Source organism: Athene noctua, chromosome 4 (genome assembly GCF_965140245.1).
Source record: "Athene noctua chromosome 4, bAthNoc1.hap1.1, whole genome shotgun sequence".
In the NCBI taxonomy this organism is placed as follows: Eukaryota; Metazoa; Chordata; class Aves; order Strigiformes; family Strigidae; genus Athene; species Athene noctua.
The window spans coordinates 467,897-491,827 of NC_134040.1; the positions used below are offsets into that span (position 1 = coordinate 467,897).

The 23,931-nt window shown below is 58.3% G+C and overlaps 1 protein-coding gene across 8 annotated transcripts in view; it reads left to right on the plus strand.

The window, feature by feature from the left end:
• DCTN1 (dynactin subunit 1) overlaps positions 1 to 23,931 on the plus strand; it is a 70,435-nt gene that overhangs the window by 8,411 nt on the left and 38,093 nt on the right. For 5 of the 8 annotated variants that reach the window (XM_074904184.1, XM_074904185.1, XM_074904187.1 and 2 more), the window contains exons 1-4: positions 2,273 to 2,557; positions 13,325 to 13,573; positions 16,534 to 16,612; positions 20,305 to 20,336. In XM_074904184.1, coding sequence (XP_074760285.1) covers positions 2,525 to 2,557; positions 13,325 to 13,573; positions 16,534 to 16,612; positions 20,305 to 20,336 — 393 coding nt within the window. In that variant the 5' untranslated portion in view covers positions 2,273 to 2,524. Of the gene's footprint in view, positions 1 to 2,271; positions 2,558 to 13,324; positions 13,574 to 16,533; positions 16,613 to 20,304; positions 20,337 to 23,931 lie in introns of those variants that run through there. The other 3 variants (XM_074904183.1, XM_074904190.1, XM_074904188.1) reach the window with 3 other exon arrangements.

Genomic DNA, 23,931 nt, shown 5'->3' on the forward strand with positions numbered 1-23,931 from the left:
GCAGCCCTGGGAGGGGCGTGAAGGAGATGTGATGGGAGGGTGTTGTTGGTCTGGGGGTTTCTCTGGGTTTGTCTGTGCTATGAACAGGAGACACCCCCCCACCCCCCCGAAACTGTCTTCCCTGCAGGGGCTGCGATGCCTCCCAGCCCTCCATCCTTCCTCCCGGGGGTCAGTGCAGGGGGGCTGTGATCCCCCTCCCGAAGCGCTTGGCTTTGCTCCTGCTGTGGTGGGTGAGGACGGAGCGACCCGCTCGGGGCGAAGGGCCTGTCCCGCTCGCCCGGCGCATCCCGGCCTCCCGGCGGTGGCTGTGTCCTGCTCCGCACCGAAGAGCAATGGGAACCTTCGCCCGGCAGGTTGTGCGGAGGCAAAAAATATTTTCAGTGCGTGGGCAGGGTGGGCTGGAGATGGGGTTCCTCCTGCTGCACAGGCACAGGCCTGCCTGAGTGGGTCCTGGTCTCAGATTTTTATATTTTTGTTGCATCCAACTGGTTTGGCTGTGCTTGACTTGGGTTTTGTTCCAATAATGCCGATTTTGGCCTCTGATGTCCTTGGTGTCTCCTAGAGCTGAGAGAGCTGAGGGGAATGGGAAGATGCTCGTGCCTCGGGGTGACCCGCAGTGGGTGTGTTGGCTGTGCTGCGCTTATCCGATGGAGAATTTGGCGTTTGCTGTGCGTGAGCAGTAGGATTGTGCTTTGACACAACCCTGGAGCCCTTCCGAGGGGTCTCGTGGAGCTCCCGGCACAGGGTTTCCCACCTGCCGCGGGTGCCTCCCTGGTGCCCCCGGTGGATGCAGTTCTCCTTCTCTTTGCCCACCCTGGGCGGTTTGTAGCTCCGTCAGCAAGTGCCTGAGGTTGCTTTGTTGAGTTACGGGGTGTTCCTGTGATCAAGTCCTGATTTCTCACTAATTTTTTTGTTGTTCATCCCGCTGTACGTCTTTAAAGTTCATTCCCTTGAATGCTTTTTCTGCATCCTTGAAGGCCCCCGCCTCATCCCGTGAGATGTTCTGGTCTTCCTCTGTCTGAATGTGCCACCCCCTGTCAGTGCCACGCTCTGCTTTTTTTGGTGTATATCCATGGCGTTCAGACTTTTCTGCCTGGTTCCTAAAGTTTCAGTGCCGGGATGGGCATTAGGGTAGCTGAAGTGAGCCTTGCACCTCTCGCCTGCATTTCGTGGAATACTTGGGAGCCGCCCGCAGCTGTGCGGGAGATGAGGGACCAGAGGATACCTTCATTAACAGCTGTTTGGAAAAATTCAGCCCCGCATTGACCCATCAAGAACTTCCCCAGCACATTCCTCATCATCTTTTTAAAAAAAACCTTCCCGATGAGGTTGATTTTTCCCTTCGGACTGTTCATTGCCCTCGTTGTGGTCGCTGCAGTCGGGCGCTAAAATAGGATACCAAGAGTCGTTACAATTCCTGGTGTTTTGGGGACGGTGTTTGGTGTCGGGGGGGGTGCGGGGGGTGTGTTGGGTGCAGGGTCCCGAGCTGTGGTGGGTGCTGGTGTCTGGCAGCCGCGGGCACCACCAGCCTCGTTTGCCCCCACAGGCAGCAATTAACGCCACAGACAGCTCTGAGAAGAGGGGCTGATGACTTTAATTAGGCATCTATTCAGATCAGCCAGGGAAAGGACAATTATTGATTTTAGGAGAGGCTCCACGATTAACTCTTTGGTGTCCGGTCGTGCGCCCGCCCTGCCCTGGCGGGGTGGCTGCGGGGCCTTGGCGAGAACCTGCGTCCTGGTGTGATTCTCCCTCCGAGTTCTCTGTGGAGGGACACGGCGCTGGGGCCGGGGGAAGAGCCAGGGGCGGCCCACGGGGCCAAACCTCGGCGCTGGGCAAGGGGGAGACGCGCCGAGCGCTGCCCTGGGGGTGTCCAGCAGCGCCGTGGTGGGCTCCGGGCAGGAGGAATCGGGGGCGGCTCTGCCCAGGGCCGCCGCGGGTGCTGCCTGCGGGACGGGCAGGAGGAGGCTTTGTCCCTCCTGGCGCTGCGGGTGGGCGAGCGGTGGGTGAGCAGTGGGCAAGTGGTGGCCGTGCTGGTGGGCGAGCGGTGGCTGTGTGGTGACCGTGGTTGTGGGCATGTGGTCGCCATGGGGGTGGCCGTGCTGATGGTGGTGGGGGTGGCCGTGTGGTGGCCGTGCGGTGGCCGTGGCCGTGCGGTGGCCATGCACTAGCCGTGCGGTGGCCAGGCTGGCTGCCTTCCCTCCTGCGGCTCCGCCAGCAGCCGGGGAGCGTTAGGACCCAGCGAACTGGCAGCGCCGGTGACAAGTCTGGAGCAGCACTAGCGCAGAGTAGTCTCCATCAGCTGGGCTGGATTTTTGTATATCCCTGTGTTAAAGAATCCTCTGCCGGAAAAGGGCTTTTTCCCCGTTCTGTGCGCCCCAGCGGAGCCTCGCCGGGGGGGGCGCAGGGATGGTGAGATCGGCTGAAACGTGAAGAGCCGCTGCTGAATTACTGCTGGCCATGAGCTGAGACCATTATCCACAAATAATAAATCTTTAAAATAAAGAGAAAAGCCAGCGGCAGCATGGCCCAGGGCAAGAGACACACATACAGCCGGGTAAGTTGGGGGGAGGGAAACTTATTTACAAACTCCTGGCTCTGCTGTTAGATAATATTGTGCTGTATCTCGGTGCTATCTGTTGCAGTGAAAAATAGATCTGTTTTTATACTGAAATCTAGATTGTCTTTCCTGGGCTTTCGTGTTTCTGGAATTTGAGATCTTCATCACTGACAATATCTGTTCTGCTGTACGGTGGGTGGGTAAATGGTCTGAATGATATTAGCGGCCGCATCCTTTTGATTTAAGTTCGTCTGCCTTTGCTGTTAATTATTGCTGATAATGCAACGAGGCGTCAGCTGAGCCGCTGGTGATGACAGAATCTTTCTAGGGCTTTTCAGCACAAAGATTCGGGGTTGTTTGCCTTTCTGCATCGTGTTTTTCCTTCCTCTTTGCTTATTTTCCAGGTTGCATGGTGAGATACTGAGCTTCCGAGTGCCTGAGATTCATTTCCAGGTTTTACCGTATTGCAGTTAACCCTGGGCTGTGCGGTGGGCAGCAGCGCCGGGCACCGGCCCCACAGCCAGGCCTTTCTTTGGAGTTTCTTCCTTTGTCGTTTTGTTCTTCCTCGCCGGCGCGGTGACATTGTGTCCCAGACACTCGCTGTTTTGGGGACTGGGCAGCGCATTTTCGGCGTTTCTGTTACTCGGGGCTCAGCCAACTTGGCAGAGTGCTTCGTAACTCCCGGAGCGGTGGCAGGGGCTGCGCCTCGGCAGGGCAGGGGAGGGCAGATCCCTTCCCAGCGCCCTCCTTGCGCCGCGGCTGCCCCGGGGGCCGCCCCAGAAAACCCCGCGAGGAGCGTGACCTGGGGCTGCTCTGCCTGCCCGGGCCGGGGCGTCGTGCAGGGCCGGTGGGGCGCGTGGCTGCCGTTCGCTCTCTGCCCCAGCGATTCGCTCAGGTGCTCACGGGAGCAGCCGCCGTTCAGAAAAAGGCCGGGGGCTGCCGGCACGTAGCGTGCGGCTGGAAAGTTGCTTCACCATCCCTGTGTGGGGTCAGGGTGTGTTTCCTTGTGGGGCTGTGGCTGCGGGGGCTCCCCCGGGCTGGGAAATGGTGTCTGGGGCGTGCGGAGGCCGAGGCCGCTGCCCGCAGCGGGGGGAGCGCGGCCAAGGAGCTGAAATTTCAGACGGAGCCGTTGTGGTTCTGCCCTGACACCTGCCTTTTGGTCAGACGGGGCGGCCGCCGCGTCTCCGGGATGTGAAGGCGGTTTATCAGCGTTTGACTCAAATTGCGTTTTGGGATGGAGACCGCGGGAACCGGGGCTGCGCTGTCCCTCCTGCCTGGGCGACTGCCTGGCCCTGCGGTGGCCCTGCCGGGCTTGCAGGGACGCGTGGTCGTAGGCCAGCGCCGCGGCCGCTGTCACCATGGCCGGAATCACCCGAACCGTCCGCGTTTGGCTTCTCGCTCCCCAGCCTGGAGCAGGGTGAAGCCAGGACCACGGTGGGGTTTGCGCGGGGTGGGCTTCGTCCTGGCTGACCCGTGCCACCACGGCGTCCGCTGGGTGAGCTGGCAGCCACCCCTGCCACATCCCCGCCCCACGGGACCGCTCTTGATCCAGGGGTAATCCCCCGCTTTCAGTAGGGACAGCACGGCAGCGCCGCGCGCTCTCCTGTAATAACTAGACTTAACAGAAACTACAATATTTCCAAGTCTTCCCATGTTGGGTCACCCCTCGAATTTGAGGCCGAGAGCATCTGAACCTGCGGTGGTGAATCTCGCCACGGGAGCTTTTCGGAGGGGGTTGCTGTGTTCAGGGTGTGCTTGAAACTTTTGATCTGTGCTGTGAGTGACAGTTTGAGGTTCAATTAGTCATATCCCTGCGTGCCGGTGTAATGATGGGAGTCTGGCTGCTGGAAGGAACACAATAAATATTCCTCGGGTTATCCGCTATCACGGAGCGAAACGCTCCAACCGTCATGCTCAGATGGAACACGGTAGTGACCCAAATCATGCTCAAATTACAAGTCAAGTCCCTCGGAATCGCCTCTACTTTTCAGTCATTAATAACCAGTATCTTCACGTAGCTCAGGAAATGGTCTGCAAATGTCTGTAAAACTTTAAATGGGGGTAAAAATGGGAAAGCGCCGGATTTGAGTGGTGCCAGGTAGGTGGTTGTGCCAAAGTCTCCTGTTCCTGACAGGGGCGGGCAGCCGGAGCGCAGCCCCCCACCCGTTCTTCTCTGGGTGGAGGTTTCCCAGCCCCCCGCCAAGGGACCGTCCCGCCGCACAGCGGCGCGGGGACGGCTGCTCCGGTGGGTCGGTGTTCCCGGTTCTTTCCCCAGCTGCCCGATCCCCGCCGCCTCCCTGTGCCCCTCCTTGGGGCTGCCAGGCTGCCCGTGGGTACCCTGCGGCCAGGCTGTGGCGGAGGGGGCAGGAACCTGCCTCTGCTATCGGGGTACGCTCAGCCCCCCGTTAATGTCATTTAGTGGCTTCTTCACGCTTTAGGCCTTGAGCCGTTCTGAACTGCCTGCAGGTCTCCTGAGGGCTCCTGCCAAACTCTGCCCCTCGATTCCTGGGTTCAGTTCTGGGCCCCTCACCCCAAAAAGGCCATTGAATGACTCGAGCGTGGCCAGAGAAGGGCAACGGAGCTGGGGCAGGGTCTGGAGCACAGGTCTGCTGGGGAGCGGCTGGGGGAACTGGGGGGGTTCAGTCTGGAGCAGAGGAGGCTGAGGGGAGACCTCCTGGCCCTCTGCAACTCCCTGCCAGGAGGGGGCAGAGAGGGGGGATGAGTCTCTGGAGCCAAGGCCCCAGCGCCAGGCCCCGAGGGAATGGCCTCAAGCTGCCCAGGGCAGGGTCAGGCTGGCTCTGAGGAAGGATTTCTGTGCAGAAGGGGCTGTTGGGCGTTGGAATGGGCTGCCCAGGGCAGGGGGGAGTCCCCGGGATCCCTGGAGGGGTTGAAGAGTCGGGCTGAGCCAGCGCTGAGGGATCTGGGGGAGTTGGGAACGGTCAGGGGGAGGGTCACGGTTGGGCTGGAGGAGCTGCAAGGGCTTTTCCAACCCGGATGGTTCTGGGATTCTGTGAACCTGTGGTCTGGGGGGGGCGACTCTGGCCTCGTGTGCCCCTTCTCTCCTCCCTGCACTGGCGTCTCAGAGCTCCCCACAGCTCTCTGCTCCTTCACCCTCTTTACTCACATTGGTGTGTCACCATCCTCCTGTCTGTGCCCAAAATTCGGGTCCCCAGAGCAGTGGTGTGGCCTGGCAGGTCCCGGGAGGATGCTCACACCTCGCTCGCTCGCTGGGTGTGGGCAGGAGAAGAGCTTTCGGTCACTGGCGGGAGGGGAGGAGCTCCTGAAAGTCAGCCCCAGCTGAATTTGTGTCGGTTCTCCTGGAGCTGGAGCGGGCAGAGCCAAGGGCAGACCCTGCCGTGTGCGAGGCGCAGCGCTTGGGAAGAGAACAGCGAGGAGCCGGTGCCTCGTACCCTGCCTTCGGAAGTGCTGGCTTGTGTCCCCTGGCTCGCGTGTCCCCAGCCTGCGGTCACCCGCCTGGGAAGGCGAATGGCAACGCGCGATTTCCAGCCTGGACAGCTGCTCTCCTTTGGAAATCCAAAATTGTGGTCATCGTGTTGGTTTTGAGTCTTCATGAGATACCAGTCTCGGGTTTAGCTGGGCGGCTTAGAGCCTGGCTTTGTCCCACAGCCAGACAGAGGCATCGGAGACATCGGCCCTCGGTCTGCCCCGCTGCCAGCTGCGCGGGGCGCGGCCGCTGCGGCACGAGGAAAGGCCAACGCGGGTCCTGGTGCGCTGTCCCGAGGTGATGCGCAGCCGGGGGCTGTGCCTGGGGTGTTGGTCAGGGCGAAGCCGCGTGGGTTACCCGGCGCGGGGCAGGAGCACGGTGAGCTCCCGAAGGTGGGGTGTGCGCGGGCCCCCCCTTGGCGCCGTGAGACTCCTCCCTCCATCCCCTTCCTGAGGGGCTGGAAACAAATGTTAGAGAGGCGTCACCTTGTCTTAAGGGCATGAATGTGTTGGAGGCTTGTTCCGTGCTCTCCCTCTTTTCCCGAATTAAGCATTCAGGAAACATTTCTATTAAAATTCTTGCTGGCTGACAAACAGACCCTTGGTATCTAGGTTCTGATGGGCTCTGCGTTGGCCAGGCTGAGCTGTGGAACGCCCGGCGCTGCCGGCACGTCACCGGTGCCCCTCCAAGGCGTGACGTGACGCTGGGCTGGAGAGCAGCTGCCGAGTTGGGTGCTGCAGCGCCCGGGCGGGTGCCGGGGGACACAGGCCAAGCCCCTGGCCTGACGTTCATGATCTGGTGGAACATTAATTGAGATCCTGCCCTAACGAAAGGCTCGTGGGTGAAGGTCTGTGGATGTCTCCTGTGGTGGAGCTGATCCAGGCAGGCTCAGGCTCTGCTTGGGCTCCGTGGCCGTGCAAGAGCCTCCCCAGGAGCGGGACCTGTTTGGCTGTTGATGTGAGTTGGGGCCACGTTCCATTTGTCCCCTTTGTGACCGTAGCTGCTGCCCCGCCACGTGTCCATCCCACCCCCCTGCCCCTGGGTGAGCAGCAGTCTGTCCTCCCCACTCCCAGTCGGGGGGACGTGGGACGGGCCCATTCCTGCTGCATCCTGTGTCCAGCCGTGGTGCAGAGCTCAAGGGTCGACCTCACCGAGCCCCTTGAAGTCCTTTTCTGCCCCTTGTGCTGCGTCCGGGCGGGCTCAGGGCGTACCCGGTGCTTACGGACCTTCATGGCCTTGGACAGTCGAGGTGTTCCCCGCTGAGCCCCCCAGCTCCATCCCTCGCCCCAGCAGGGCCTTTTGCGTGGCCGCAGGAAGATGCTTCCACATTCCGCCAAGCTGCCCGGGCAAGCGTGGGCTCTGCGCCCGGATTTTCCACCACCCGAGTTGGAGGAAACCACAAAACTCGTGGGACCTGCCCGGAGGAGGTGGGGGCCGAGGCATCTTTGTGCCTGACGTGCCCCTGGAGAAGGAGCTTCTGGGCTTCTGGAGCGTGATTTTACCCTGGTGGTTTTGTGACAAGGGAGAAGGAAGAGGACCTGGGGAACAGGGTTGGGACCCCTGCCTGGGGCTGGCCGCTGCTCCAGAAGGTCCTTGGCGAGATGTTGTAAGCAAAGTGTGTTTGGAAAAATTTATTCTGAGATGCTTTGTTGCTAATACTACAAATTGCAGACTTTCTTGGGAAGGGAGGACACTCAGCATGAGAATACTGTGGAATTAATAAACTTTCTGTTTTTTAAAATGAAGCCTTATTGGATAGATTTACAAAATGATAATAATTTTATATTTGAGACTGAAAACTTTTGCCAGATTTAATGGCATTAACTTCTGTCGTTCAGCGCCAGTGAGATCGCGGAGATGCGAGAAGGCTGTTAATGACTTATTTTATTGCTTTCTCGTGGTGAAGCACACCCATGTGTTATTAATTGGCTGCTGTGTTAATTGTAACATAGAATGAATCACAGGATCACAGAATGCTTTGGGCTGGAAGGGACCTTAAAGGTCATTTAGTTCCAACCCCCGCCACAGGCAGGGCCACCTTCCACCAGACCAATCAACTGATCACGTCTAACTAATGATTGAGGGACAAACAAACCCTGAGAGTGACCCGTGGTCGGACAGACTGAGGCAAACGAAGACAAAACTTCTTTGAGGTGTTGCTATCGTTAGCAAAATGCATTACCTGGAGGTGAAATCTCGTTGAATAAAATGCTGCAGGGCTCTGGCCGGGGCAGGGCTTTGTGGGGAAGAAGCAGCTGGTGCTGGTTGGGCTGTTGGTTCCGACTGACGTGCGGTTTCAGCCCTGGAGTGTCCCCTTGACCTTCTCGAGGACCTGGGGAGCTACAGGACAGCGTCACCTCTGTGCCCGCAGGATCGTCCAGCAGGGCCTCCTGGAAACCGCTGGGGCACGGGGAAAACGAGGGGGTGACTGGTGACAGCACCACGGCTGGGGGGATCAGCTGGGGGAGAGGAGGCTTGGGGAGACCTGAGAGCGGCCCCCCAGGACTGAAAGGGGCTGCGGGAACGGGGGGAGGGACTCGTCATCAGGGGGAGGGATAGGATGAGGGGGAACGGGGTTAAACTGACAGAGGGGAGATTTAGATCACATCTAAGGCAGAAATTGTTCCCTGTGAGGGGGGTGAGGCCCTGGCACAGGCTGCCCAGAGAAGCTGTGGCTGCCCCCTCCCTGGAAGGGTTCCAGGCCAGGTTGGACGGGGCCTTGGGGAACCTGGGCTGGTGGAAGGTGGCCCTGGTTGGAACTAGGTGGTCTTTAAGGTCTCTTCCCACCCAAACCAGTCTGGGATTTTATGGTAAGATTCTATGACTTGATTATTTTTTTTTTAAAGTGCTTTAATAGCGCTTTGCAGACATTGGGTCTCCCCTGCTGAAGTGTGCAAACCTTAGAGATGGGAACGGGTGCCAAAGGCTGAATTTCCTTGGGTTTATTGACCAGCAGCTTTGGGTGAAGTTCTGTTGTTCTGGGGACAGAAACACAGCGTGGTGCCAAGGCCGGGGACGCGCTGCAGGAGCGGGGCCGGACGCATAGTGCTTGTTGCAGCCAAGGGCCTGTCACCGTTTACTGGGACACGGCAGCTGGGGCAGGGATCTGGACTTGTGTGTGTTTATTTTTTGGGTCAACACCCCCAGAAATTTAAAGCCTTTTTATGTTCATGATGCAGAGGCTTAGTCTGCACCTCATGCTGCAGCGATAAATTACCTGTCGGAGCGTTCTGAGAGGTGTTTTACTGACCCAGCGCGGGTCTCTGCCGGCAGAGCTGACCCGGAGGGCCGAGCTTGCCCGAGGTCGCCCACGGGTGCTGGGGTGGCCACACTCACCGGGCCACGGCACCGCCACCCCAGGGCGAGCAGGGGCTGGATTGCTGGTGAGGGACGGACGGGCACCCAAAATAGAGGACAGAAAATCCCCACAGCCCCTTCTCCAGGCTGTCTGTGGGCACCTCCAGGGGTTTGGTGACTCCCAGGGATTTGCAGTTGTTTTACCATCTAAAAAGCAACCTTCAAATGCTTTGCGTGTGTGAGTGGGTGCCTCGAGAAGCAGCATGAAGTCTTCTCTCTTACTTGCTAATGAAAATGCTGGAGCTCGTTTAAACGCGCCTGTGAAAGGGAACACTACCTGAGTTGGCAGTTTTTTCAGACTACTCAACAGATTTACAGTAATTTGCATAACTTTGTGTTTTGCTGTGCTCATGTAAATTATTTTGGTCTGCCTTTCCATACCACTATGGAGAAGAGCCCTGCGCTGGGTTTCTGTTCGTAGTTGGGAGGATTGCACATCTGGGGGGCTTTCACCTGCGCTTTGATGTCCCCAGCCGCTCGGCGGCGGGGCTGAACCCCCGCGTGCTGGTGCCGGGACAGCCGGGGAGCGACGGCTGCCGGGCGTGGGGCTGCGGGATGCTTCACTCCTCAGCAAGGCTGGGTGGTAGTTTCTCCCTGCTGCACTAATTGGGTCGTTTGCTGCAATCTCGGGGTGGTTGGATGCCGAGAAAAGGTCTTTTCTTTCTCTTAAAGAACTGCATGGAAAGGAGTTGCTGTGGCAGAAAATCGGTGCCGGAGCACATTGCAAGTGAAACGCAGTGGAAGGAACTTCACTCGCTGGGCTCTGTTGCTGATTCTTAGCGGATGGTCTCTGGAGATGCTTTGGCAAGGAACAAAGATGTGCTGCTTGCGTTCTTACGCATCTCTGCTTCGTAATTTGTAAAACAGGCCCTGAAGAGCTTTTGGTGGTTTAAAAAAAAAAAAAAAATCAGGAAATTCTTTTTCCATGTGAAGTCCCAGTTTTTCTTCCCTGGAGAGTTTATGCGGCTGCTGGTGAGGAGGAAAGCGGCGCTGAGAAGCCGGTGTAAGCTCCTCTGCTGGTCGTTGCCCCAAACTGGCAGCGCTGGCACCTCCGGCTCGGGGCCGGCGTCTGCGGCCGCGGGGGAACCCGCTCGTGAGGCGGCGTTTGGGCAGCGCGTCGGGGGGGCGTGGGGACCTGGGGGCGAGGACCTCGCCTCTGCTGTCAGAGCAGCTGTAACGCGGAGCCACCTGCGTCCCGGATCGATCGCTTACACACGGCGGTGCTTCGGTTGCCGTTGATAGGTGCTTTCCCTCGGGTGTGCTCTGGGGAGGAAGCCGGGACGAGGAGCTCTCCCGCAGCCCCCGCGCGAGCGCTCTGCAGGAAGCGTTCCCCGGCGCCCACGTGCAGCCCACAACATCGAATGTGATGTCGCTGCAGCAGAAACGGTGAAACAGTTGATTTTTGAGGCTGGTTTATCTGTACTGCTCTGCAGGCTGAGGCTATGGAGAAATAACAATGAGATTGTCTGTAAGGGGAAAGCCTGGCTGTGTTCTCCCTGTGCTCCGCGGGTCTTCTCTCGTCCCACTCACTGCAGCTCAGGGTTGGTGCGTGCAAGTTGTGCTCTGCTCCTCCTGAAACATCTCCCTGGGCTTTTCTCTGCCAGTCCCTGCCCCAGCTGCCAGAGGGTGTCCGGGAGCATCTCTAGGAGTGAGCCCGGGAGGGTCCCAGCCTCGTGATTTGGAAGGTCGTGAGCGGAGCCGAAGCTGGAACACATCATCCTTAAATCAACGTAAAATGGAGCTAATGGTTTGGGAAAGGGTCTGCAGGACTGGAGCTGACCTCTTTGCAGGAGGGCAGCGCGGTGCTTCTACTGTATGAATTCGCCGTGAGCTGCCCTCTTCGTTAACGAGGTAATTGTTTATCAGCACCCCCGAGCCAGGGGGCACCTGCAGGGTCTGATCCCGTTTCCTCGTTTCCGCTGTAAGCACGCTCCGGTTTAACCCCGGCCAACACGCGCTGAGGGGGTGTGTGAGCTTCCAGTGTGGTTTCCGCTGTCCTCTCACTGTCAGCACAAGTGTAAGACCCCCGCAGCTCTCATTTCCAGCTCGTGGCATTTCCCACACCTGTAGACTGACGTGGTGGCCCATGGCCACCAGAACTGTCAAATGGCAAACGTGAGCCAGGAGGGATAAAAAGGGTAGCGACTGGTTGTAAAATCGCCGAGCAGGAACATTTCTGTTCAGGTGGTGAGTCTTGCTTTTCCTTTTGGCTTCTTGTTTGCTGAGAGTTTTGCTCATTTTCTGTAACCAGTGGGACATGTTGGTTTTACAGCTGCAAATATTTTGCAGAAGTTGTTGCTGGTCCTGACAACTGGAATGATCCAATATTTTGGTAGACATTTGAGTGTGTAGCGTTTTAGATCTGAGGTCTTGTTTTTGTTTGTTTGCTAGAAAACAGTGATTGATATTTGTTTTTTTCATTAAAGATTGTTTTGTGCTTTTGATTTCTGCCAAGTGCGTTTTGGCTGAAGAGCGGCGTTCAGTTTTGTGTGAAAAATTGGTTCTTAGTCACAAAATTTCCTGAGCGTGACGGGTATATCCCGCGTCCAGGCCCCACGCCTCAGCCCCCGAAGGAGTGGGGCTGGCTGTTGTCTCGTCTCCGCCGGGGTCCCGGCGTGTGCAGCCCGGGGCTGTCGGAGCCCCCGGGGCTCTCCGTGCTGCGGGAAGGCCCGCGCGGTCCCCGGCCGCTGCCGAGCTTCCGCCCGCGCTTCGGGGGAGTGAAAGGCGCCTTCTGTGCTCGTCTGCATCAAGAGTATATTCTTTCACCCAAGCCAAGCCCAGCAGCAATTGAAACAAAATATTTTCTACACAATAAACAGAACTGACAAAGGGGGTGATGTAAATGCCAAACGTGCTTCGTGGTCGAGACAGCGCAGCAGGGTCGGGCTGAGCTGTGCCCTCAAACGTCCCCCTCCCTCCTGAATCCTATCTAAAAGCAGGAGCCTTTTCAGGGCATCAGCATTTGGGGAGGGGCTGTTTTTATGGAGATACCTTTTAAACAATTAAAAATGACACAGATTAGCTCTGTGGCAATACAGCGCAAGCGTCCTCTGTTTTACTGGGGCTTATTTCAGAAGAGGAGGTGTTGGGGGGGGGGAAGATCCGCACGCCTTGTCTTTATAAGGCCCCCTCAAAAACTTCATCGGTCTTAATTAAATTGTGGTGGTCTCAGGCACCTCAGTTGAGTTCCTCACACCCGTCACCCTGCGGAGGCACTAACACACTCGTGGTTGGCTTTACCTCGGCAGAGCGGTGCGTGTCGGGGGTGGCGAGCTCCAAGCCTCCACGACACACCCTGACGTTTAAACGTGGGTTAACGCTTGTGGTGGTGATGCCTCAACCTGAGGAATTCACCACCGGTGGTTGCTGCCCCTCAGCATCCTGATCGGAGGCGCTGGCACAGCGGGTACCCCGGGGTCCTGGCGGGGTCGTGCACTGGGAATCCAGTGGGGAACCTGGTGTGGGCGTGTGGTGGGACCCTGGGGCTGGCGGTGGCCCGCAGGTCCTCTCACATCCCGGCGGGAACAAGGGGTGGGACAGGAAACTCCATCAGGAGCGGGCTGTCCGCTCTGAGCGTGCCGTGCAGGCGGCTGGGAGGCTGCAGGCGGTTCCCGATATAATGAAAAAAAAGTCGGAGCGAGCATCGGTTAAGGCAAATATAACTGCGCTAACATCTGCTACTTACGGTGGTTGGTTGGTTGGGTTTTCTTCCCCCAGGCTTATAAAAAACTTATAAAATGGGTTTGTGAGTCCGGCGTGTCTATAAAAACGGAAGAGCTGTAGTTCGTGGTGGTTCTGCCGGTGCTGGGGGAGCTGTAACAGAAGGAATCCCCTTTGGGCTCCCGCAGGAAGGGGCGGTGGAGGGGAGGGGGCCTGGCCCGGGGGTGGGGGGGCTGGAGGGGCACGAGTGGCCGATCCCGCGCCGGCCGTGGTTCACCTGCTGCGCTCCCCTCTGTCCCCAGGCACCCGGCACCGGCAGCAGGATGAGCGTGGAGGCCGGCAGCAAGCCCCTGAAGGTGGGCTCCCGGGTCGAAGTCATCGGCAAGGGCCACCGCGGGACCGTGGCTTATGTCGGGGCCACCCTCTTTGCCACGGGGAAGTGGGTCGGTGTCATCCTGGATGAAGCGAAGGGCAAGAACGATGGGACCGTGCAGGGCAGGAAATACTTCACCTGCGAGGAGAACCACGGCATCTTCGTGCGGCAATCACAGGTACGCTGCCACGGCCTGGCTCGCCGGCCCTCCCCCGCCTGCGCGTGGCTCTGCTAAACGAGAAAAACGGCCCCTTGCACCGGGGGGGGGAGTGATGAAATAAGTCTCCTTCGCTCCCGGAGAGCGCGATGTTCCTGGGACTCTGTCCCCCCTCGTGCGGGGGAGCAGAGCGGCTCCGCGCGCCCCCGAGGAGCGAGGGCTTCCCGTCTGCCAGCAGCTTCTCGGCACCTGTCACCGAGGGGCTCCATTCACCCAGTTTGTGGGTTATCCTGAAATGTTTTCAGAAAAATTGGGTGACAAAAAGTTTGGTCGATTCCAGAGAGCGTGGAATGGTTTTGTTTTGCCTCCAAAATGAGGTGTAAAGTCTGTCTGCTGCCTCAGAGTTATTATTGGCTGCAGCAGATGAAGCTTGGGGCCAACACCTGGGTGTTTACCTGGTGGTAAAATCAGAGAATTTTAATTAAATAACGTTTACCTTACAGTATATGAAATGCATGAGTTGGGCTCAGTTTTTGAGCTGTTGCTAGGAGCTCACTTACGTACAAACAAGTCTCTTCCATTTTAATTTCCTCTGTGTAACCTTTGAACAGTGACGCTGCTCTTGGGTCCCACCATGCTCCAAGCACGATGTCACAGTGAGGGACGTTCAGCTCCTTTTTGGGACGTTCAGTTCCTTTTTGGGACATTCAGCTCCTTTTCTCCTTCCTCAGCACAAAATGAGGGGTTGAAGTTCCGCCCCGTAGCACCTCAGCCGCAGAGCGAGCTCCTCTCCGCTGCCGCGGGCCCTCCCGCTGCCCCACCAGGCGCTGGCAGCGGGGACTGAGGAAGCTGAACACGAGCCCAGGGGTTGAGGAGCAGGAGGCCTGAGGCGGCTCCGAGCTCCGAGGCCTTTTCCTCGAGCTCCAAGCGCGGAGGAGGGAGTCGTCCCTTGCCCAGGCAGAGGCGGTGAGCGCTGCCCGGTTCGGTTTGGGCGTTCCTTTTTCAAGAACCGGGTTTAAGGTCGAAGTGGAAGATGGGAGGGTTCCCTCTCAGCAGAGTTAGTGCTCTGCTTGTGCTCTGGCTGTAAATCTGCCTGCTGCTTCCTCCCATCTCTCGCTGCTGGGTCTCAGCGTAGCGGGAGCCTCTCCGGTGGTTACACACGGTGTCCGGCCACAGATTGTCAGTAATAAATCATCCTTCTAAGGGGAAAAAAAAATATCTGTAAATAAGAAAAGCTTTTCTTATTGCTTACGAAGCAGATCACCTGCATCCATACAAGCACATCTTGTTAAACACTTGTAAAGTCTTTTTAAGGATTTCTGAGATTTCTGGTTTCCCCTCCACTTAAAAACTGATCTCAAAAAGTGAGCACCAGTAATACCAGCATCAATACAGCCCGGCGGTGTTCTTAGGCTTTCAATTTATTGTGGAGTTTCAGCTTTAAAAACATCCCGATGGGGAAATTTCAAAGATTTTAGATGAATTTTTTTTGCTATTTCACGCGATCACCCAAGCAGATCCCACATAGGGGTTTGGTGCTGTGCTTTACCCCGGGGAAGGATCAGGCCCCGGCGCTGTGTCCTGGCAGCAGTGTCCCAGCCTCGCCTCGCCCGAAGGGACGTAGGGACCCAAAAGAACAGGAATTGTCCCCAAAGCGTTTCTCCCTGCTCTGCCTGTACTCGAAGCCGAGTCCCACGGGTGCAGGGTGGGGATCTCCCGCCGAGAGCCCGAGAGTTTCCTGGTGGAGACGTTCAGTGTCCCCGGGGCGCGGTGGCTGTCCCGGAGCCGCGTCCCCTGTGTCCCACTGTCCCCCTGAGAGGGCCCTCGGGGGGGGGTGGCTGCGGGGGCTGGGTGCCACGGGGGGGCTGGGTGCCCTGCCGCTGACACCCCTCCCTCTCGTTCCCCGCTGGCAGGGGCCGGGCGCTGCTGGGAGCAGCTGTGTCAGCACCGCCAGGCGCTTCCCACCAAGTGCTCGCTCTTATCTTTTTGGCAGCCTTCACGTTTTGCCTGCCTGGGACTTGTGTTTTGGGTAGTAATTTCAAGCGTGAGTTATGCTTTTATGGTGTGTGGAAACATTCTCCTTGAGGCCGACAGCGAGTGGAGCTGCTGTTCCCCCGCTTGGCGGAGGAGCTCATCACCCCAACCCGCTGCTGCCGGGGCTTGGCCTTGGCCTTGGCCTCGCTCCTCAGACCCTGCTTGAGTGCAGTTGTGATTTCTGTGGCATAATTTTTCTCAGTCTCCTTGCTGCTTTTAATTTAAGAACACATTGCTGGTACTTGAGCATCTTCCCAAAGCAGAGGCTGTGACTGACAGCTTTACAGATTATTGTTGGTTTTAAACTGAACTCCCAGGCTTTGGAGTCACCGAGCGGATGGGGCAAAGACCTGCCAGGACCAGTCTGGGTCATGCTGATCTAAGGTGAAGGGATGGTTCTCAAGAAGTGATCTAATCCTTTCTAGCCTTGTTTTCTGTATTTATCAAGCAAAAATGTGTCCAAAAATAGTTATCAAAGAGAAAACCCTAAACCCTCAGCCTTGGAGAGCTCAAACCTGGGAGTGCTCCTGTGGGTGCCTCCAGGCTTCCCCAGGCTGCAGGGCTGTTGGCACATCAGGAACCCAAACCACCCCCATTGAAAAGCAGTTTTTCTTATGAAAGGAAAGTAGAGTTTTTGATCAGCTTTCGCTAAGACAACGCAAAAAACAACAAAAGATGAACTTTCTGTCAAGTGTCAGTAAATTAAAATGTCAGTGCAGGGCTCAGGAGCTGGCGGCTGCGTAGGGTGGTCCTGGGACTGTTAAAGCTGTTCTGGGCTGTTGAATCCTCAGTTTTGATATTCTTTATTGCCTGCGTGATTACAAATCCGTGCCAAAAAAATCTGTTCTGCTCTGTTTAAATCTGCCACCCAAATGGGTCTGGTTTCTGATCACACCGGTTTGTTGGTTTTTTTCTTTGTGTAATAGCAGTTGTTATACTTTTTCCAGATCCAGGTCTTTGAAGATGGAGCTGATACAACATCCCCAGAAACACCAGAATCTGCTGCCTTGAAAGTCCCCAAGAGAGGTACGGCTGCCCCGTTTTGCCCCAAACCTTGTCTCTCCCTCGGCCCACACCAGACACGGTTCCGGGGCTGTGGGGGTGCCCCGTGCTGGGGGGGTGATAGCTGCTGAGGGGGGACAGCACGTGCAGCGGGGCTCTGCCCCCCCCTCAGCCCCTCTGCGTGACAACGTGATCTGGGGGTCACGGAAGGAAGAAGCACCATGGGCAAAAGTCGCTCCAGGCAGTTCTGTCCTTCCTATGACACGTCTGGCTGGTGGGCAGCGGGGCTCAGTCCTTCCCGGGGGTGCCCAGTCCCTCCTGGGGGGGTGGGCACATGGAAGGACGACCGGAGCCGCTGTGATTCTGTGAAGCTGCAGGTCCCCAGCCCTCGAGGCCATGCCATGTCCCCGCCTCTGGCAGCCAACGCTTCCCGCTTCCCACTGGGGATCGAGAGCTCCTTCTGCTTTTCCACCAGAGGTGGCCCTAAGCGCTGGCTCTGGTGCTGGGACAGGCTTTTCCTCCTTTTGGGCTCTGCTTTTGTTGAGTAATTACTCAGTGGTACGTTTGGGGATCCGAGGAGCTGGTGAGAGAAGCTCCGGTAGCTCCCTGGGGCCTGCTGCGTGCGGAGCGTTTGCTGGACTGGTCAGAATGGGGCTGGGGCCGTTGTTGTTGGTTTTTCCCCTCTCGCAGCCAGTACAAACTAAAATCCCTCTTGGCAACATGAAATCTGCCCTTCAGCTGCAGGGAAGGCGCCCGGAAGCATCACAAGGGGGGTGTTCCCCTGAGATGTGGCTTTGGTGGGGGTTTAATGAAGAAGAAAAAAAAAAAAAGAGGAACTTTTCTGCTTAGTATAGAGTCTGAATGGGTTTAAGTGGGTTTGTTTTTCCACAGCACAAGAAAGCCCAGCCTTTCGTGGGCAGCTTCACCCTGTTCTTTGTATGTATGTGATACTGATAGTGAAAATATTCCTTAATGTTTGCTTGATCTTTTCACTCTTTCTCAATTCAGACTTTCCAGCTGAAAATTCCGTTTTCCCTATTACAATTCCGCACTCGTTCAGTGCCCGTGGAGCCGTGCCAGCTGCTCCTGCAGCCCCGAGCTTTCTGAACGTGTTGTTGGTGGACATCGCCCCTTTCATGGCATCACACGATGGTTTGGGCTGGAGGGGACCTTTAAAGCCCATCCAGTCCCACCCCCCTGCCACGGGGGCACCTTCCACCAGCCCAGGTTGCCCAAAGCCCCGTCCAACCTGGCCTTGAGCCCTTCCAGGGAGGGGGCAGCCACAGCTTCTCTGGGCAGCCTGTGCCAGGGCCTCACCCCCCTCACAGGGAACAATTTCTGCCTCAGATGTGATCTAAATCTCCCCTCTGTCAGTTTAACCCCGTTCCCCCTCGTCCTATCCCTCCCCCTGATGACGAGTCCCTCCCCCCGTTCCCGCAGCCCCTTTCAGCCCTGGGGGGCCGCTCTAAGGTCTCCCCGGAGCCTTCTCTTCTCCAGCTGAACCCCCCAACTCTCCCAGCCTGTCCTCACAGGGGGGCTCCAGCCCCCCCAGCATCTCCGTGGCCTCCTCTGGCCTCCGACAAGCGCTGAAGCTGTGCAAACGCCACAGGCCTTCCAGTGCCAGGACTCTGCTGTCATCTTCTCATCCCTCAGTTATTCGGAGCCCGGGAGAAGAGACAAGTGCTCCTTAGACTCTCGCTTAACTAAGGCTGAGGATTCAGCAGCAGCTGCTGCTTCCCTGTGCCGGCAGAACGCACGGAGCCAGGGCGGCCTTCGCTACATCTGTGTGTGTCCGTGCGATGAATCTTTAAGCCCCGTGTCGCCCCCCCTCTCGTTACCGGGGCGTCTTTCCAAGCCTCCGGTCCCGCCGTCTGCCGCGGAGTCGTCTCTGCCTCTTCCACAGGCTCTGTCGGGTGCCCAGCAGTGGCTGCGGCCCCGGAGGTGCCCGGCTGTCATGTTTCTGGTGCTGTCTCTCCTCTCTCAGTACCCCGAGGTTTGTCACCGCCACCCCGCAGCGCTCATTGAACTTCCATGGGGGTGCTCTGGCCCCTTTTGCTGGCTGGTGGCTCCTCCGTGCCCGCAGAGGAGTGGAACGTTCAGGTCGCTGAGCATCGGCGTCGCTTCCTCGGCCGCCTGCCCAGAGCCTGCGGCTGCCCCGCGGGAGGGGAGGCGGGTGCGTTCAGCTCAGGTTTGGGGCTGGCAGGATGGGTGTGACCAGCGTGTCCCTCTGCTGTCCCCAGGCAGCAGCGAGTGGCCTTGAGCACCACGAGGTGACACTTGTACGGTGGGGGGGCGTTGCCTGTGGGGGTGCTCCAGTCACTCCTCCAGGGTTGAACTGGGGAGTGAAGGGTCTGAGCCAGAGCAGTGCTGGGGCGGTGCTGGCCCCAGGGACACTGACCCCCTCGGGGTCAGGAAGAGGGGGCGCCCAGGGGGGCAGCGGGTGGCTGGGATGCTCTCGGTAGGGATGCGGGTGCTGGGATGCTGCGGCTGCTTGCCAGGAGTTTCCATGGAAACGGCAGTGCCGGCTGCTGCAGTCTGACTGCGGTGGGCGATGCAGCGATGGCTCTGCCCACAGATCCAGCACCTTCCTCCTCTCCCAGACTGGAGAGGTGTGGGGTGCGCAGCGGAGGCAGCTCCTGATTTATGAGTCACTTCTGCAGCGCTTGCTGTTGGGGTGATCGGTGCCACCATTGCAAATATTAAACCCTGGTGGAATTGCAGCTGGGAGGAGGGGGGCAGGCAGCACCCCGTGGCTGTGACCCAGACATCCAGAAATAAAGAGTGTAATTTAGCCAAATTACTGGCACCCCGTGAGGTCTGCCAGCTGTGGGAGGCCAGCAGGGCCCCCTCAGGGCTGTGGGTGCTCGGGGTGGGGGGGGACAACATGTTCCCTGGGCAGAGGTGGAGAGCAGGGAGCGCAGAGCTGCCGCCAGCCGGCTTGGGAGAGTTTCTGAGTGTTTGCTGGTGCCTCTGCTTGTGCCTGCTCAGGGTCCCAACCGCACACACCCCACGATGGAAACCTTTACCTCTGCTGTGCGAGGTGAGCGGCCTCTGGGCCTGTATTGCCCCTGGTACTCATGTTAGATTTTATAACGCCCTGCCAGGAGGGGGCAGAGAGGGGGGATGAGTCTCTGGAGCCAAGGCCCCAGCGCCAGGCCCCGAGGGAATGGCCTCAAGCTGCCCAGGGCAGGGTCAGGCTGGCTCTGAGGAAGGATTTCTGTGCAGAAGGGGCTGTTGGGCGTTGGAATGGGCTGCCCAGGGCAGGGGGGAGTCCCCGGGATCCCTGGAGGGGTTGAAGAGTCGGGCTGAGCCAGCGCTGAGGGATCTGGGGGAGTTGGGAACGGTCAGGGGGAGGGTCACGGTTGGGCTGGAGGAGCTGCAAGGGCTTTTCCAGCCGAGAGGATTCTGGGGTTCTGTGATTTTCCGTCGGAATCCAGCTGGTTTGCTGAGGGGGAGTGCGAAGGGGCCTCGGGGTCTCTGAATCGCAGTAATTTAACTCAGGAGAAGCAGCCTGTGCCTGCATTTTTGGCTTTCTCGGGCTGTGCCAGCGGGTCTGATAAAGGAGCCCCTGTTCCCCCAGCTCCCACCCCACCGTACCGCCGCTTCCCTGCAGACACATGTAAACGGTCCCTTTGCTGCTCCTCGAGGCTCGTGGCTCAGGCCAAGGGCGTCCTTCGGGCCGGGGCTGACCGTTCTGTTTCTGCTTTTCTTTGCAGATTCCCTGGACGCCGCCAAAGGCAGCAAACTGGTGAGTGCTGAGCCCGCGATGCTGCGGGCTGCTGAAACCAATCCCCTCTGCAGCCCGGGGTTAGTGGGAGAGGCCGACTCGCACATGCCACGCCGTTGGCTTTTCTTCATTAACTTCTGTCGCCTCTCTGAAAGCTCCATTTTCCAGCCGAGTGCCTGGAGACACACACACATGCACAAAACACGCAGAAAGGACGGGGTTTGCCAGCCTGTCCCTTAGCCCCTTTCACTTCAGTGCTCTGTAATAAAAATGCCTGTGGTAGAGCACATTCCTTCTGAAACCCTTGGGAAGGGGGCTGTATAAAAAGTCATTTTCAGCTAATGACCAGAAATCAGTACATTGCTGAGGAGTAAAACCCCAGCAGCGTTTCCTGTATTACAGGTTTTTATCTAGATTCAGTCAGTGTTGCGGCCTTCAGGCCCCAGTGCCTCTTGGCTGGCTTCCTTCAGATAATGACCCTCACATCCTGCAGGAAGAGCCTCTCCCTCGGGATGTTTGAAATTCCCTTTCCCTGGCTTAGACAGAAATGCTGTTGGTGTCTGCTTCTGCATGTCCTTATCCTGGAATCTCAGTGGCTCTTAAGGCTTAAATGGTTATGTGGTGTATCCAGATGTGATGGGCATTCCCTAAGGGACAGAAACTTGGAGCAGGTACCCACCTTCAAATACTTTTGACCCCCAGACGAGCGCAATTAAGTCGGTACTTAAGATTAAAAACAGGAATATGGCCTTGCAGGTGCAGGGATGCCGAGGGCTCCATGGTGGTGTGGGGTGACGCGGTGAGTTTGCCTTGTGTGTGCTTTGGGACGTTTGGAAGGTTCAGGTAATTCCCGCAGCGGGAATGCTTTTCCTTTGTGCCCTGCCTGCCCCCGAGTCCAGCTGGCTGCCAGAGCAGAGGGTGGAGAAGACACCCCCCTCCTGTGAGCAGGATTTGGAGGGTTTTGCCTTTTTCTGCTGAGCAGGGCCGGGCTGGTCCGATGGGCTGCGTCCGTCGTGGGGCCTCGGGTGCTGGCAGCGTCTCTGCCCCTCGTGTCCTCTGCTCGTGGCACGTATCGTTCAGCCTCCTGCTTTAATTACCTGCTGTAATTAATATCCGAGTTGCTAGGTGAGACTGAACCTTGTGCAGGCCAGCCCAGACCACCCCTCCTCAGAACAGAGGCTGCAAAAGGCACTCGTGAAGCGTTGGAAGAAAAATTTTTAAATTGTTTCAGCGCATTTTGTATTGAAAGAGAAATATAATGTTTATGAAGTGGAAAAAAAATCTCAGTGTTTGTGAGATGAGGATGCTGAAAGAGTAGTTGTTCTTGAAATTCCTTACGCTGCTGACATTCTGGGAAGGTGACAGGAAAGGACATGAATCAAAACGGTTTGTACCCAGAAAGTTTAGGAAACCCCAGATTAAATATTGACTGCACCTTCTGTCCATAAGCATCGCACATCGCTTTTATTTTTGCGTGAGAGGTCGAGGATTTGGTGTTGGCCACTGCTGGAAGCAGAACATTTTGGGAGCTGTTGCTCTGTGCTGCTCTGGGCCTTGGGTCTGGTTGGTCACTGGGGTCACGCTGGAGTTCAAAGTGAACATCCCGCCGCCCCCCCCACCCCGCCGGTGCCGTCCCCGGCTCCCCGAGGAGCCGTGTGAGGCCCGTGACGGGCGCTCGCTCCTGCCGTGTGCCTTCGGAACGGGCAGGTCTGGGTGTTGCGGGTTCCCTGCCGGGATTCCACTGCTCCCCCCGCAGCTGCCGCAGTGGCCGCACAGAAACGTGGAAAAGCGCTTTGAGCCACCTGCCCGGTATTTCAGCCCGAATCGGTGTCTAGGCCGTGTGGAACATGCAGCTCGCAGGCTGGAGCGGGGTTAGTCCTGCAGGGCTCCCGTCCTCCACGGCGGCCCCGGGCTTCTGAGGGAGCTGGAGTCTGGCTGCGGGGCAGCGTAACCGCTCCTGCGGGCGGGACGAACCCAAGTGCTGCCTCCGGGGAGCCGAGGGCCTGCTCCTTCAGAGAGGCTGCAGGATGGAGGAGAATGACCCGAGGGACGGTTTGACCCCGCGCAGAGCCCGAGCTCCAGGGCCTGAGCTCCAGGGCACCTGCTCGCCAGCGTTCAGCAGCGTCACTGCTCGTCCTGATCCAGCCACCGGGCTTGTTGGCTGCAGGTGGGGCTGGAAGGGTTTGCACAAGGGTTTGCAGTCCCAGCAGCGAGAGCCCAGCGCGGTCATCGGGAGTTACTCCTGGATTGTGGTGGGTGAACCCTGAGGAGCCATCGGGGGCAGCCTGGCCCCCCCCAGGGGCTGTCTCCTGCCCCTGGAGATCCAGCCCAGCCCCGCACACCCCGCGGTGGCGAGTGCCTGTGGCCCTCTTGGCCCTTTTTTGCCTCATCCCCACGTTGTCACGTTTGTCTAAGGAAGAGCTGCTGTTTCCCAAGAGCAGAACCTCTGCCGGGCAGTAGTTTGGGTGTTTTCCACCTTGAACACGTACTTAACGCTGCCACAAGAGGTGCGTTTTCTGCGGTACTGCATCTTGGTGTCTGAAACCAGAAAATCAGCCAGGACCTCTGGGTGTCTGTAGACCCTCCTGCGGGCTGGCTGGGCAGCAGCCGCCCGAGGGCACAGCTGTGGGCAGCGTGGGAGCGTGGCTTTCCGGAGGCTGCTGCGGCTCACAGGCAGGCTGCCGTTTTCTGGGTCCAAATCCCACAGAAACGGGGGCCCTTCTCATCCCGCTGGCCCTTCCGTGGCTGCTGCTGGCTGACGTGTCACTCGCTCCTGTTCCCACGGCTCCTCACGAGGGCGGGGAATGGAGCCGGGGCCCTTCGTGGCAGGACGGGTCAGCTCTGTGTTTGCATCTTCTGGGAAAGGTGTCTGGGAAAAATGAGGGAAGTCCGAGTGGGTCTGTGAGGAGGCAGGGCAGGAGCTGGGAGTGTTCAGTGTGAGGAGGAGGAGGCTGAGGGGAGCCCTCATCCCTCTCTGCAGCTCCTGCCAGGACGTTGCAGAGAGGCTGGGGCTGGGCTCTGCTCCCAGGGGATCAGGGACAGGACAAGAGGGAACGGCTGGAAACTGCCCCAGGGGAGGCTCAGGCTGGGCAGGAGGAGAAAATGTTTCCCAGCAAGAGTGGTCCGAGAGTGGAACAGGCTGCCCAGGGAGGGGGGAGTCCCCATCCCTGGGGGGGTTTCAGGGCCGTTGGGATGAGCTGTGGGGGATGTGGGGTAGGGGAGAACTTTGTGGAGTCGGGCTGAGGGTTGGACTCGCTGATCCCGAGGGGCTTTTCCAACCCGAATGGTTCTGGGGTTCTGATTCTGAGGTGGGCTGGCTGGAGGGGGTGTTCAGGACACGAGGCTGGTCCACGTGCCCGGGGAGCCCCACGGATGTGACAACGATAAAGGTTCTGCAAGAAGAAGGTGCAGAGGTGCCCCTGGGTCTGGCGTGGGCTCTCCTGCTTCCCAGCGTCACCCCACAACCCCCCTCCACCAGGGCAAAGTGCTGCCCGAAGCCCCGGCGAGCCTGGCCCTGCCCGGCCGCTCCCGGCAGGTCTGGGGGCTCTGTAGTGCTGCGCTCGAGGCAGGGCCACGCTCCCCGCGGCCACTTCCCGAGCGTCACCCCGGGCATCCC